The 16,170-nt window shown below is 35.5% G+C and overlaps 1 protein-coding gene and 1 pseudogene across 1 annotated transcript; one reads left to right on the plus strand and one right to left on the minus strand.

Moving 5' to 3' along the window:
- The first annotated feature begins 8,260 nt into the window (after positions 1 to 8,260).
- Positions 8,261 to 9,450, plus strand: LOC148854106 (putative sugar phosphate/phosphate translocator At2g25520 pseudogene; annotated as a pseudogene).
- Positions 9,451 to 11,529: 2,079 nt separating this feature from the next.
- On the minus strand, positions 11,530 to 16,170 carry LOC148854107 (protein NUCLEAR FUSION DEFECTIVE 4-like). Its single transcript, XM_088982191.1, has 2 exons — positions 14,173 to 16,170; positions 11,530 to 12,937 (listed from the first exon to the last, which is right to left on the minus strand). Exons 1-2 carry the CDS (start codon positions 14,650 to 14,652, stop codon positions 11,768 to 11,770), a joined length of 1,650 nt encoding a protein of 549 aa, XP_088838317.1. The 5' UTR covers positions 14,653 to 16,170; the 3' UTR covers positions 11,530 to 11,767.

The following is a 16,170-nucleotide window of genomic DNA, read 5'->3' on the forward strand; positions in this document are numbered from 1 at the left end:
CAAATTCATGAATTCAGTCAATTTTTTATTGTTTTTTGTTGGATGCCATGACCTTGTGCTCGGTTGTTCAATTCGGGTGGTCTTCTTATTTTTTATTTTGAGTAACTTTTCACAACCAATGTATTAACACCGTGGCCCACTTTTTTTTCATTTTACCAAAGAATGTCTATTTTGGCCCCGAACTTATAGCAATGACCTATGCGGGAAAATCTGAAAATATTGAATAATTTTGTTTACTATTAATTAATTGATAAATTAATAATCAAAATTTATTGTTAATTAACTAAAAGTATTCAAAGTTATTGTTAATATTTAAAAGTTTAATAATTGTATTTTCATTTAATGTTAATTTACAAAAATAATTATTGCTAATTTAATATGAACAAAGATTTTTTAATAAATTTATTTTTAGTAATAATTTGTAGTAATTTTAATAATTGTTATTATTTTCATTATTTTTAAATGAAGTTTTGATTGCCTTTAAATAAATAAAAATAATTACAAAAGTTAGTATTTTTATTCATTTCACTAATAATTAACAATTATATGAGAATGGCAACAAGGTGGGGCACCCCATCCCTGTCCTTGCCCTATAGTCAAGACACTCTACCTCATCCCCGTCTTGTCCCTAGTGTCAGGCGAATTTAGGGCAAGACACCTACTCCCTATTAAGGATGGGGAATCATTGAATTTCCCCGCCTCATCTTTAGTGTTGGGTGAGTTCAGACCAAGGCACCCACTACTCATCAAGGATGGGAAATCCTTGAATTTTCTCCGCCCTGCCCCAAGTGTTGTGTGATTTCAAGGCAAGGCACCTATTCCCCATCAACCCAATATTCAATTTGATGACAACAATGATCAAAAGGATATGTTGAGTATCAACCACATGGTAAATGTCTAAAAGTAAACTAAATTGTCTTTAATTTTTAAAATGTAATTTTATGAAAATTTTGGAAAATCAATTACATTTGTGTAATTTTGAAAAGTTATTTAAATTTATTTTCAAAATTTTATTAAATAATTTATTTTCTTTTTAAATGGTTTACTTACATAATTACACTAATTTATCTTATATTTTTTCTAATATAAACTAATCAATAATTTCATTTTTTTTCCAATACTATTGTTGCGGTCATGACTGAGCTGGCCCAGAGAGATACGTGGCCGCCTAGTCATAGCTCGGCCACGTCGGCTCAACTTGGCTGAGCTACGTTACCACCATGGTTCCCCGCCTTATCCCTTCAGCAATGTCAGCTACACACCACGTTGATAAGCCCAACTACAGATAAGGGTGGGAAAACAACTCCACCGAAGAGTAAGACTCTACCCCGGTAACCTAGGCAGAGAGCTCTATCCCGATTATCCCGGAACCCTAGTCCAACCGGAAGACAAACCCCCGATTATAAAAAAGGTACTCCATGCTCGAGGTAAGCCCAACTTCTAGCACCCATACCGTTACTTTGCTTGAACCAGCACCCTCATTGCTTAGTCCGACCATTCACCACCCTCTCACTAAGTTGAGCATCAAAGTGTCTACTTGAGGACAATTCCTCGAGCCTCAGACTTCTCTTGATCGCAGGATACATAGTGCAGTACCGTCCAGTTAGCAAGGATTATCTGGTTGCTCTCCTCCATTTGTGCACCACCTCGAATTGAGCAGCATCAACTATACCACTTTATCTTAATAATTTTTGTAATTATTGGTTCAAATTATAGTGTTCCCTTTCCCATACTCATTTATCTTTAATAAATTTCAATAATTTACAATGAAAATTACATAGTTTTCAACAATTTCCCAAAATCTGTCAAATGTAAGAAAATGTCCTAAAATTTCCAAAATATTCCAATAATTTTCAATAATTATTTAATACATTTTAAATCAACTTTCAAAATTTTATATCTTTTATTTTCCAAAATATTATTTTACAAAAATGCTGTTTTATGAAATTTTTTGAATAAAAAATTATTACGTTTGTGTAATTATGGAGTTTACAAACAAAACTGCACTAAGTTATCTTTTATTTTCTAATATAAATTAATTAATAATTTCATTTTCCAACATTATAATATTTTATTCCCTCATCTGCATTCGATTATTAACTATAATAATAGCAACAACTAAAACTTTATACTTTTTGATAATTGTTAAATATAATAGTATTTACCCAAAATACTTTAAAAGATCATAATGAGTTAATTAATGACAATATTTATTATTTTTTGGTAATTTACTAGTCGTACTAATAAGAATATTTAATTTTTGGTAATTTACTAACCGTATTTATTAACTTTTTGTAATAACACTAGTTAATATTCATTGAATATGGGATTAAGTATTAATCGTGTTTAACTATTTTATTAATTAATATGAATATTTTAAGTAAAAAGAGAGTGGATATAGATTGGGGAGAGAGATTTTAGGAATTGATATGTGGAGGAGATACCTTAGGAAATAGATTCTATGAATATTTTTAGGTAGTTGGGTTGGGAAAATTAGCCATAAAAATCCATTAGGCTATACCAAATCATGTAATGGTGGATTTTGACGAATACAACAGATTGGTTACCACTTTTATGGTATCAACTAGTAATTGGCTATCAACTTTCTAGGTATCATGCCTTTTTACTATCATATTGGGACTATATTTATGCATGTAAATATGAATAGATATGTGGAGCTAAGGCTGGGTTAAAACTCAAAAGTTGTCTTTGGTAATTTATAGTTTACCACCCTGTCCTTGTGGTAGTGATACTTTAACCTTCAGATTTTCATTTGCAATAAAGACCCCTTGAACTTTTAGATTCCAATACTTTGTCCTTTGTATTGGCATTCCATCAATTAACTTCAAGCGGTTATCATGCTTGCTTGTTAACCATTTTTAAATCCCCTAACTACCATCTCTCTTTATTTGTGGGACCATTTGCTCATTCTCTTACATATTTGTATAAACACTACTTAGGTTGTGTTTGTTTGTGGTGTAAATGTAGACCGGTGCAAAACTATACTCCCAGTCCACATTTGTCAGCATTTGTTTGTAGTATAAATGAAGATCAGTGTAAAACTTCATTCCTGATTTGTATTTATCGGTGTTTGATCGGAGTGTAATTCTATATTGTAAATCAATGTAAAATTCCACTTATGGTAGAGTTTTACATAAATAATCATGTAAATACTACATCGATAAAATCAATGTAAGATTTACACCAATAATCATGCTTGCTAAAGTACAATGGTTCACAAATTTTAAACTATCCATGCTGAACTCCATCGATAGATTTTTACATTGATGAAGTTTTACACTACAAACAAACACAACCTAATGTTTTTATCTTTGTCTTTCTTGTAATGATGGTTTATTTCAACTAGTGTTTAGAAGCAAAGTGGGTTGTTCTACCTGTTCTTGTTATTATGAAATGCACATATGAATCTCCAAACGGCATTTTAATAAATTAATCTCCTTCATCAATCCAATTAACGGGGAGAGGAAAAGTACTGGAATTTGATTGGTTAGGGGGTATTTTTTGCAAATGAAAGTTCGAGGGGGATAAGCGTTACTACCCCCAAAATACAAGATGATAATTAGTAATTTATACTATTTTTACCCCAATTTGAAGACTCAAGACTCTTCATTTGGGAACTAAGCATTTGACATTCCTTATTTTAAGGACTCATCTCCTTTTTGCTATTAAAAACTTAGTGTTCATAGGGGAATTTTAATGCAAAAAGGAGATAAGTCCTTAAAACAAGGAATGCCAAATGCAGCCTAAAGCTGCTCCTAATAAGCCACTATAGTTGCAGCTGTGGTGGTTCATTGGGATGCTTGTTAGGACCAAATCTGGTTCCTATAACTAACGGGCCATTGGTTCATCTCCAATTTGATCATCTGGAACAATGGCAACTTTAGAACACCAATTATGATTTTTTTTTGTTTATTATAAAAGTCAGAACTTTTTACATTTCTCTTAAACTCACTATGACTTTTCAAAACCTCTAAAGAGCCCCCATTTTAGTGAATTTTATTGTCCAAAACCCACCTTCCATTAAGATTTCCATTAGATCACCATAACGATCATCAATAGAATTTGCCCATGTAAGCATTTAAGTGTTCTACATAACCAAATTATCCCTGGATGATTAGTCAACATTATTAAATATTTTATGACAAAATTACCACTGACCCTGGTGTAAATCCAGACATAGGTCAGGGGTAATTTTCTTATGAAAGTTATTTAATAAACTTGATTAGCCATTCAGGGGTAGCTTGGTCATGTAAAATACTCAAATGCAAATTCTGATTTTGTCCTCCCAAAATCCATCCTCATACTGTAGTCATAGCTCTTGTAGCATGCATTGTGAATATCTCCCCATGAATAAAAAATATATATACAAGTATGAATATGTTTCCAAAGCATGACTGCAAAGGCTATGAAGACGATGTGAGGACAAAGTTTGAACTCTTCAAATGCTTATATGGACAACTTCTGTAAGGTGAATTTTAGACAATAAAACTCATTGAGAAAGGGATCTTTGGAGGTCTTAAAAATTCATAGAGTTTAAGAGTGAAATGAAAATGTCATGGTGAATTTTAGAGAATATCCTTATTTTATCAGGCAAATTTCTTAAACTACCCTTATGGTTTAACCAATTGATTAACTCTACCCTTACTGTTTACATATTGTCTTAGAGTACCCCTAACTTTTTCGACAATTAATTAAACCCTCTTACTACTAATGTCCATTAACATAAAGATGAAACAAACCATTTTACCCATTATTCTCTTCAAATTTTCAAAATGAAACATTAACATGAGTTAATTCAAACCTCTGTGATTTGACAACATCAACCAACGAAATCATCACTGCAGCTGCTGCTAATTGCATTCATCGAGCTGGGTGTGTGTGTGTGTGTGTGTGTGTGTGAGAGAGAGAGAGAGAGATTCTAAAGGACATTTTTGGAATTTTTGAAAAATGTATTGGTCATATGATGTCATATGTGACGGAAAATTAACAGTGAATGAGGTTTTAGTCCATTATTAAAAAACTTAGGGATGCTCTAAGACAATATATAAATAGTAAGAATAGAGTTAGTCAATTAATTAAATAATAAGGGTAATTTATAAAATTTACCCCATTTTAATTCTTGGCAGTTCCATTCATGAAGAAGAAGGAGAACATGTTTAGTCCTTGGCATTAAGTAGAACTTAAATGAATTATAAATATTGTCAGATCAGTAGAGTCATATCCATCCTTTAATAATCAATTAGTTATGTGGGAGTTGATGCACCTGCAAACGAACAAGTCTTTTGTATGTCACCATTAAATTTGCTGCAGAAAGTTGTCAATTACATGCAGACCAAACAACCTGCAGACTTGCTGCTTGAATGAAAGCCGTGGAGATGATGTACTTCGTCAAGTGGGATGATCCATTTAGACCTAATATCGGGTCTTGCGTAATCATGATTTTGAAAATTGGACTGGATTGGATGGTTGGATCGATTGACCCAGGAATTGGTAAGTTCCATTCTATCTTAAAACTGTTTTTTTGATAAGAAAAACATTGATTTGGTCAACGATCCACTGGCCTAAGTAGTAAAGGCAGTCAATTCATCGACCCGGACAATGTTTTTTTTGATCATTTTTTTATTTTATTTATTTTTTAAATCTGAACGAACCATCCATTTGAACCAAATAATTAAATTGTTCAACCCGAAAACCGATTCTAAAACTATTCCGTGTCTGATCCAGTTTTTAAAACCTGCTGCCCAACCATAATGTCTGCATCACACATCTCTGCGATCGGAATGACCTCAACACTGATACAATTCAGATACGGATGATTAACTCCGGAAAACTTTCCACCTCTAAATAGTTAACTGCCTAACTGGGTAAATTCTGGCTCTGGTTCCACAATAGCGTCGATTATACCACGTAACTGGTTCCACAACTGCTCCATATAAACTTCAGTGGATTCGGATCCGGTTCAGTAACTTTTATGGGCATTTCTTCTCCTCTGATGAGACTCTGGAAATAAAAGCATTGGATGGGCCAATGCAATGATTTAGAAGACACATGTACTCTAAAATTCATTAAGCTTCATAAAAGACTAGTTAATAACCCGTTATTGGGGCAGGAAGTATTAAAGCATTTAGCCATTTAGGCCAACTTCTTATTTTATTTTATTTATCATCATCCTTTTTTTTTATCTGGGAGACTAAAAATAGATCATTGTGCCTATATTTAAATTTTGAATTTTAATATATTTATAACCACTTGTTTGAAATAGAAGCTGAAGGTTTTGTTAATTATCAAAAAAAAAAAAAAAGCTGAAGATTTTGTTTTTATGTATATTGGTACAAGAGCACATGTTTAAAGCTAGGGGTGCGCATTTGTTTATTAGGTTAAAAACTGAATCGAATAAACTGGAATTTTTAAAACCAAACTGAAAACTGTATTATAATAAAACCGAAATTTTCGGTTCAATTTTTTTGTTAAAAACCGAATTTAATTAATATATACATAATACTATATATTATAACCTATAATATATATTATGAATTTAATTTCATTATAATACATTATATATAATATATTAATATATAAATATATAACATATTATATATTATATAATAAATTTTAGTTAATTTGGTTTTTCGGTTAACCAAATTTCTAAATCTGAAAATCAAAATTGAAAACCAAATTACCCAAAAACCGAATTAACCGAACTGAACTACCCAAAAAACCAAATTAACCGAACCGAACTACCCAAAAACCGAAACCAAAATTTTCGGTTCGATAATTCGGTTTTAACCGAATAATGCTCACCCCTTTTTAAAACAATAATCCACATTACTGTTCCTCCATTTGTAAAGGTCCCTCGAGTCAAGGTTTCTAAAACCGGATCGAATAGGGAACCGTTTTGGGTCTGTTTCCTGAGTCAAACAGTCCAATCGTCTGGTCCAAATGGATGGCCTGATCTAACAAAAAAAATTAAAGAAAAACTGGCCAAAAACTGTTCATGAGTCAAACAGTTTGACAGTTCAACTGCCCAGGTCAACGATTTGTTGACTAAATCAACGTTTTTTTTTTTGACAAAAAGTGATTTTGGGGTAAAACAGAACTGATCAAGTGACCAATTCCCAGTTTTTCTGGTCCAACCATCCAGTCCGGTCTGGTCTTAAAAACATTGTCTTGTGTTGTCTCCCCAAGTTAAGTGCTTTTGAGTTTTGTCTTTGTTGCTCAACCCTCAACAATTTGGTCTGTTTCTTGGTGGCCAATTTTCTTGTTGAAAAGGGAGCCATTTTGTTTCAGCTTTATTGCTTATTGTATATGTCCAAGTCTTAAAAAATTTAGATTGAGTTATTATATAGAGCAAAACAAATAGTGGTAGCACCATCCCCTTTATCCATAACCCTCAATTTAGAATCAATCCCAATTTCAACTACATCCGGCCAAAGACCTTACCAATTAAGCTAAGTGGCACCATGGAATTTGCTTTTTTCTTTTAAGACCAAATTAGGCTTACTGAGGGGGTGTTATTTTCATGCTTATGTTTTTGTATCATCTGGTTTACAAACACAACCGGCATTATGGAATGCGTTTTCATTTTGTTATCGATGCTAAAGCAAACAAGTTAGGGTTCCATAACCAACAAAATCCCATTTTTGAAAACCATGAAAGATAGCTTTTTGAACACAACCTTTGGGTTGGAATTTTCTGTTTAGGGTTGTTCTAAAGCAAACAAGTTAGGGTTCCATAACCAACAAAATCCCCTTTATATAAAAGGATTAAAACCACACCAATTAATGAAACTTCTTGAAAGCCTTTGGGTTGGAATTTTCTATTCGAGTTAGAAAAATAAAATTATATTTTATCTGTTATTAAATGATACAATACAAGTTTTGTATCTTTAACTAAACACCATAATATTATTTAGTATTAAATTTAACGAAAATGCCCCCAAAAAACTGTTTGAAGTAAAATAAAAAAGCAAGTAAAAATTCGACGAGAAATAAAAAAAATGGAATTTACGTCACCTATATCAATCAACCAGTGGTTGAACCTCTCTCCCTCTCTCCCTCTCTCTCTCTCTCTCTCTCTGCTTGTATGTGTGCCATGTCTGCAAGTTGTAACATCTGAGTTCTGACGCTCTCCTTAGTCTTCAATTCAATTGAACCGTTATATCTATCCCTCCATCTTCCAGACTTCCAGTCTCCATCCCTGCAACTATAGGAATCTAATTTGCAACTCTCTTTGATCGGAAATGGGCCTAAACCCAAAAATAGTTAGGAAGATTTTACTATCTTACGCCTATGTTGCCATATGGATCTTCTTAAGCTTCACTGTTATCGTCTTCAACAAATACATCCTCAACCGAAATCTTTTCAACTGGCCATTCCCAATCTCCCTCACCATGGTTCACATGTCTTTCTGCACAATCCTATCTTTCCTCCTCGTCAGAGTCTTCCGAGTCGTCGACTCTGTCTCAATGTCTCGAGACCTCTATGTCTCCTCCGTCGTCCCCATTGGTGCTCTCTACTCCCTCAGCCTCTGGTTCTCCAACTCTGCTTACATTTACCTCTCCGTCTCCTTCATTCAAATGCTTAAAGCCTTGATGCCCGTTGCCGTGTATGCCATAGGCGTCGGCCTCAAGAAAGAAGTGTTCAAATCTGATGTCATGGCTAATATGATCACCAAATCAGTTGGTGTCGCCATTGCCGCTTATGGAGAAGTTCATTTCAGTGTCTGGGGTGTGTTCTTTCAGCTGTCTGCAGTTGCATTTGAGGCCACCAGAAGTTCATTTCAGCTGTTCTGATTCAAATCCTTCTTACGTTCAAAGGAATCAGTTTGAATCCCATTACGTCTCTTTACTATGTTGCACCATGTTGCCTTGCTTTTCTCTCCATTCCCTGGTTTTATGTCGAATTCCCCATTGTCAGAGAGACTTCGTCGTTCCATTTTAATTTCCCAATCTTGTCGTCCAACTCCCTCTGTGCCTTTGGGCTGAACCTGGCAGTCTTTCTTCTAGTCGGGAAGACCTCGGCGCTCACGATGAACGTGGCTGGAGTCGTCAAGGATTGGCTTCTCATTGCCTTCTCCTGGTCGTTTATCAGAGATACAGTTACTGTGGTAAATTTGGTTGGGTACGGGATTGCATTTCTGGGTGTTTGCTACTATAACCACAGTAAATATCTGGCTTTGAAGTCGGAGGAGGAAAAAAATAGTACTCAGGCAACTAATGAAGAGGCTGTAACTAGATTGAAACAGACAGAAATTCATGCCGCGAATGAATCCAAGGATGGTGGTCAATGTTGAATGTATTATCTAATGGTTTGTTTCTTGATTCCTGTTGTTAATGGTCAGGTTCATACCACCTTATAGCTTCAGCAGTTCTTAGGCTAATCTTCTTCAGTTTCTTCCTATTTTGGTTATGAATGTATATGTAAACGAGCCTCTCTGTTCTGTCTGGTTCGCTTGAGTAGTGAATGTGTTTTGACTATATTTTGGCTCCTAATGTTTGTAAAATAATGGCCAGAAACATACTTAACTGCTCAGGCTACCTTCATGAAAGATATTGTTAACGTTATTGGTCTCCTTAGAATTGAGGTTGGTTCAGAATCTAAGGCCCCATTCGCGGAATTGGAATCCCATTCCAATTCCTGCTGGAATGGCATTCCTCCATTTAAGGAAATGGCCATTCCCTGCCTCTCCCTTGGGAATAAAATCCCATTCCTGCTGATACCAATTTCCATTCTCATTCCTGTCTGAACCAAACAGACTATAGGAATAGACCATTCCAATTCCGATTCTGACTACAAACCGAACAGACCCTAAGCTTGCAATGTTGGTGCTACATGCAGTTCTGCACCAAACATTTGAATTTGGATTTCCTCCTCACAAAATTGGTCCCCATACTCACCTCACAGCCGCATATCAGGAACATCTCTGTACTTGTATGTTTTTATTCACGGAGAGATGTTCCAAATGCATGGATGCAAGAGCAGTGATGACCAATTTTGTGAGGAGGAAATCCAACTTCCAAATATTTGCCTGTGGTTCCTTTATTTCATGCAAAAGGGGCTAAGATATGTCCACCTTAACGATGACATGGAGTCACTCTCAAGGAGGCCCAACCTAAGCTTAAGCTGTTAGGTGAGGTCGCTGAATAGGTCTTTATTCTCCAACAGCCACAACCAAATCTAGGTGGTACCATAAGGAAGACCATTCTTGTAGATGGGCAATTCAGGGTAGGGTTGTAAGCAATCCAGATTTTCACCCTCACAAAATTGGTTCTCACACCAACTTCACAACATTTAGCCATGCATTGGGATATCTTCCATGAATGAAAGCATACAAGTATGGAGATGCTCCCAATAAATGGCTGCATGTGTTGTCAGGATGAAATCCGATCTAGGTTGTAAGTGGATGGATTCAGACGGGTTTAGCCCACATTTGAGTTTGATTCTAATTAACAAAACACTTTTACTGGATTTGATTTGAAATCCAATTAAGCATAGGGATTCTAAGATTGAATATGAATCTGGTCAAATTTTCTGATTTTAGATTTGATCAGAGTCCCATCAATGATCTTAAATAAGAGTGAAATGACTAAAAATCAAAAGAAAAAGAGGAAAAAATAATCCATATTTCTTTGATCAACTCTATCACCGAATATGCAAATTCATCCCAAAAATGGATAAAAAACAACTGCTGTATTTGTTTAGTTTTCCTTTTTCTTCTTTGATAAGCCGATAAGATAAGAATTATCAATGAATGCTTAATAAACAACTAGTTTATGCAGACCACAAAATGCAATGATAAACTTGTTTGTTAATCATTACTAGCATTCTTCTCTGTACATGCACTGCTCCTATTCAGCATTTTCTATAAAATGATAAAATAAAATCATTCATATTTGAAAAAGGGATTACTGATCTTGAACCTTTTGACCAATCTTTCGATAACTGATTTTTTCAACAATTCCGACTTTGGTTCCATAGGAGCAAGTCAAAAAGAGTAATTGCACTGAATATTCTGTAAGCCAAAAAGACAAGCAAGGGACTAAATGGGTTGATGTGTCGAACATTCCCAAAGACACAGGCTGTTGGCTCTCAACAGCCAAAGTTTTCTCCAAAAATAGATGGACTGAGAACCCTTAGTCTCCTTCCTGATTACTACTTCTCTCAGCTTTGGCCTATGTTCAAAATTTAAGAGTTTCTTTTTCCCACTGAAATGAAAACAAGTGACAAGGCTACCATATTGGGAAATCAATATACAAAACATCCATGGAATGGTATAACAAAGATGAGAGCATTAAGACAGTTATGCAACAGATACCAAGGGCAACACTAGCAAGAAAAATACAGCAAGGCCAGTGACAATACCAGGAATATGGGGCATATAAAGCTAAATAAACCTTGAAAGCTTAACAAGAAATTATTTGAATACTATACATCCCAACAATATATATATATATATATATATATATATATGTTGACAATGTTCTCAAACATGACAGACTGGACATTCTAGTGACATTAAATGAATCAAGTTTTTCCATTAAAGCATGTTAAGGTAATAAAAGAACCTACCAAACAAGGAGCAATGAAAGAAAATCATGTTGAAACAAAGAAAGAGGAAGAAGGAAGAAAACCTTGCCAAGAAGAAATTGAGAAAATAAATGATGAAAAATGCCCAATATTTATCATTGACAAGTAAACAGCAAGAGATAGTCGTTTTGCAAACTATTTCCTTTACTCTGAAAAAAACTTCACTGACTTGAAGAATTTTGCACTGTTCTGTATATTACCTCCTTGTAAAACCTTCTTGTCCGGAAGAACAATCCCAGGGCAACAAGAAAACCCAATAGACTAACAGATGCCATGATTAGAAAAGATAACATGAAGCAATGAGCTCCACTGCATGTGTTTCCACTGCCGGATGCTTCTTTGTCATAGATGTACCCAACAACCCTCACAGAGAGAATATAAGATCCAATTGGGCTTGCAATGGAGATGGTGTTGAATATTGTACCCATGTGCAGTACACCAAATAGTTCAGAAGCGATGGTGGGCATTAATGACCATTGTGAACCATAACAAACACCCACCAAGATTGATCCTGCATACAGCGCTCCAGGCAGCCCAGATGCAATAATAGCATGACCAATACTCATGGCTGCAAGAGTGATGGCCATGAAAAGTGGCCTTGCCAAACCTCTCAAGTGCAGGAAATAGTCAGATATGTACCCTGCTCCAAAACGACCAAGGAAGTTCCAGATGCTCCACAGAGAAACCAAGGTACTTCTCTCAACAGTTGTGTAACCTAAAGATCCTCCTATTTGGCTGATGTTATTCACAGTGGCCAGTCCTGAGCCCATACCACATGCCATTGCAAGGAATATTGTCCAGAAGTTAATTGTACACATGGCTTGCAAAAGGTTCAAGCCTTCTCCCCCTGGCATTATTCTCTTGTCATGAATATAGGACTCTTGATCGGTATCACTAGGAATCTCATGATACTTCTCTTCTTCTAGCAGACCTGTTTCATCCATTGGCCTAGACCCCTCAAGACCCATTGTCTGTGATGACCTCGGCATGTCCCTCAACTGAGCTCGAATAGCAATAATAAAAGGGGAGGCAAGCAACAAGAGGAGTGCTACAAATGCTAGCACACGGGCCCACAATTCAAAAGTTGTGATATTTTCCAAGATTATCATGACCATGAGATAAGCAGCTATATTCAGAGCAACAAGTGAAAAACCATTCAAGTTCTTTTTGTCATCTGCTCCATTTGTATAATGGATTGCTACAAAACACATAAGTATGAGGGGAGTGATGGTTGGTAACAGTGCAAGCATGAGAATAAAAGAGCTCTCCTTGCCCTTGTACATTGCCTCATATACTTGAATTAGTATAGCTCCACTCAGACCAAGAAAGCCCTACACAGAAGAATGGTAAATAGCACATTTCAGACCAAGGGAAAAATAGTAAAGCTCAAGGTAGAAGGATGATAGATACATATAACAATTGCTTCATGTCAATGGCTCAATGCAACTTCTTTCCACAAAAATACAAAGCAGCCTTCCCAACCAACATAGCTTTCCGCTTCAAAAATAATATCACAATTATAATATATTCACTGCATATTATCCTTATTGATCATATACCCTGTATATTTTCAGAAATAATTGATCAGATTCATTTCTTACAATATCTTTTCCTATCCATAATGTTGAAACTTTATTGGTTGAAAATCCATATAAGATCAAAAGTGGAAGACTCTTTTTCAAGATGGAAGAATCAAGAGAGAGATGCATCATGCAAGGATAAAAAAACAAAATAAAGATTTACATGAAACAAAGACCTCCACTGTTGCAAGCCTTAAAATGAAGAGAGAGAGAGAGAGAGAGTATCAGCAAAGGGATTACCGTGTCGTATGGGTTCTGAGTCTTTCCTTGTTACCCCTACAAATATCCCAGCTTCAAAATACTGGGAAGGATGGGTGGTCAATTAAGCCATATGCCACATTTTAAAGCACTGCCTTGTAGTACACTAGTACTGGCCAACATTCATATTGGTTTCTGGATCAAGCTATGTCAGGCACGACACAGAACGTGCAAAATACAGATAGATTGCCATGAATCATTGCATAAAAGTTCATGGTAAGAGCATGATGAAGGGATCGATTACTTTGTTTCAGGAATTCACAGAAATCCCATCTGTTAGGCAATATGTAGAAGTTGTTGACAGGTGACTAATGGGACGGAGATTCTCTCATGAACATCATACCTGCCCCTGTTTGGGCATGGGAGCTCTCTTCAGTCTGTACAACTTGATTGATTCTAACCGTATTTCATTTGTTCAAGGAGACAAACATAACACGGCATGTAATGCTCCTAATTTATTGGGTAGAAAGTAAATAAAAAGAAAATGAATAAAAAGCTCAAAGCTTTTCGAAACAGAGTATCAAATTCTGTAGGAATCTTGTAGGAAATTCTGTACCTCCATATATTTATGCATCTAAGAAAATTTTCTAAGTCTTTATCAACTTGAAATGTAGTGAAAAGCCAGAACTAAGCAGTGACGCATCGAGTCAACTCATCATACACGCTGAAATCAAACCCATAAACAAGAACTGTTTAAAACGAGAAAAAGGTGGACAGAAGCAACAGACCTTCATGATACCAACAATGGTGCCGCTATAATTAGGGAAGTTCTGGACGGCGGTGACGACGTTTGCAGTGTTGAAAAAGGTCTGAGAATGAGCTGCAAGGAACATGAACAAGCACATGAGTGGAACCGGTGGCCGATGAAGGATTCCGGTCACCGAAAGCCACATGGGGAAGTAGCCCGTAAAGCACTGAATCGCACCGGCAACGTGCACAATCCATGGACCTCCAAATGAATTGATCCAAGAAGAAGGAGAAGAAGCAGAAGAACGAGGACGGACGGCGACAGCATCATATAAGAGGCCAGAGAGAAGGCCAACGTTGGCGCCGATGTCTTTGAAGACGGCAATGAAATCGAGGGTGGATTGGTCGTAACCCTGACTGGATTTGAGCACAGGGGAGTAAATACCGAAGGTGTAAGATGCCCCGCTGGTGCACTGAATCCATATGCTGGCAACTGTTGCAATCCACTTACTAGTCTCCATGACATTCAATCTTCTCTCTAAAGCTCGAATATTGTCCTCTTCATTCTAGTCGGGAACTTTGAATCCATATGTTGGTCTCCATGACTTTCAATCTTTTCCCTTAATATATGCAGGATGATGCCGGAAAGCATTCGGCCAATCAAAATCCCATGAAAACTTCGATCATTTGATGAAAACCCACATAATTGGTTAGTCTTTTACGATGCCGTTTTCTCCATTAATCCATTATTTCGCACTGACGAAATAAATAGAAAGGGTATTTTTTTTGGTACACACTCGTCGCCAGAGAGTTTTATACTTTTACCAGTTATAATCCCTTTTAAAAATCCTTGGGTTTTTTTTTTTCTGAAGATAAAATGATAAATCTGTGTAGGTTACGGGGAGACGATGACGTTAAATATAATTTTTAAAAAGGAAAAGGAAAAAATTTACTTTAATACCTTGGATTTTTGGAGTAAGTTAGCATTCAAACTGTGAAACCTGTTATTATAGTACCTAAATTTTAAAAAAATATCAAGTTAATCCCTATCATTAATCGACCGGCAATTATCTAATCATTCATATATAACTTAAAATTTTTAAAATATTAAAACTATCCTACTGAACTGGTTACTGCTATATATATGATATATCTTCCTCAAAACGATTCTCTATAGTAACAAGTAAACAACATCCAGATTCAGAGTCCACGTTAGTCGCTACAGTTTGGTGCCATACTGCGCATGCTTTGCTTCTGCACCTTGGCGTATATTAATAAATTGCAGTAAAAAATAAAGAAACATGAAAAAGAACAATGGTGACCTAGTGGGCAGAGTTTTACAACGGAGCTCTGTACAGACAAAATCCTTCCAATAAAAAGATTAACCTGACATCAATGAAGAGCAACAAAAGAAACATGAAAAATCAAATAATAAAGAAAGTGGTATCGTTACGACTACGGGCGGCACCACTCTTTTAGTGGTTGACATGGGTGGAGATGCTGGCAAACTGTTGGGAAATTTATATTATAATAGCAGAAATGAATGTAAAACCAATTATATGACAGTAAGAACTTTTCTCCCAAGTTTGTGTATTAAAATGGGTTTGTCCATAATAATAATAATAAATAAATAATTAAGCCAAGTAACAGAAAAATATATAATAATCACCACATAATAACACATTAGAATTTTTACGTAGAAAAACCCCAAAATCTATGAAAAACCACGGGACCTATGATTCATAAAAGTCTTCTACTAATTCAGAAATTAATTGTACAACATTATAGTTGCAATTAGAGGCTTACAAACATTAAAGAAATAATCCTTGGCTCACAATAACAACATTAAAATCACCAAATGCAAGGTGGATATAACACAAAGAGAGGCTTAAATCTCATCAAGTTGGTGTAAATCTAAATTGAGAAGTAGAGAAAAGAATAATCACCAAATCTGGAGTGGAATTATTAACTTCAGCACTTAATATCATCAATAACGGGCTTGAAACACCTCCGAGCTTGGTCTTGAATGGAGTATAAAT

Source organism: Nelumbo lutea, chromosome 4 (assembly GCF_056320005.1).
Source record: "Nelumbo lutea isolate HS-2025 chromosome 4, American lotus-T2T, whole genome shotgun sequence".
Lineage (NCBI taxonomy): Eukaryota > Viridiplantae > Streptophyta > Magnoliopsida > Proteales > Nelumbonaceae > Nelumbo > Nelumbo lutea.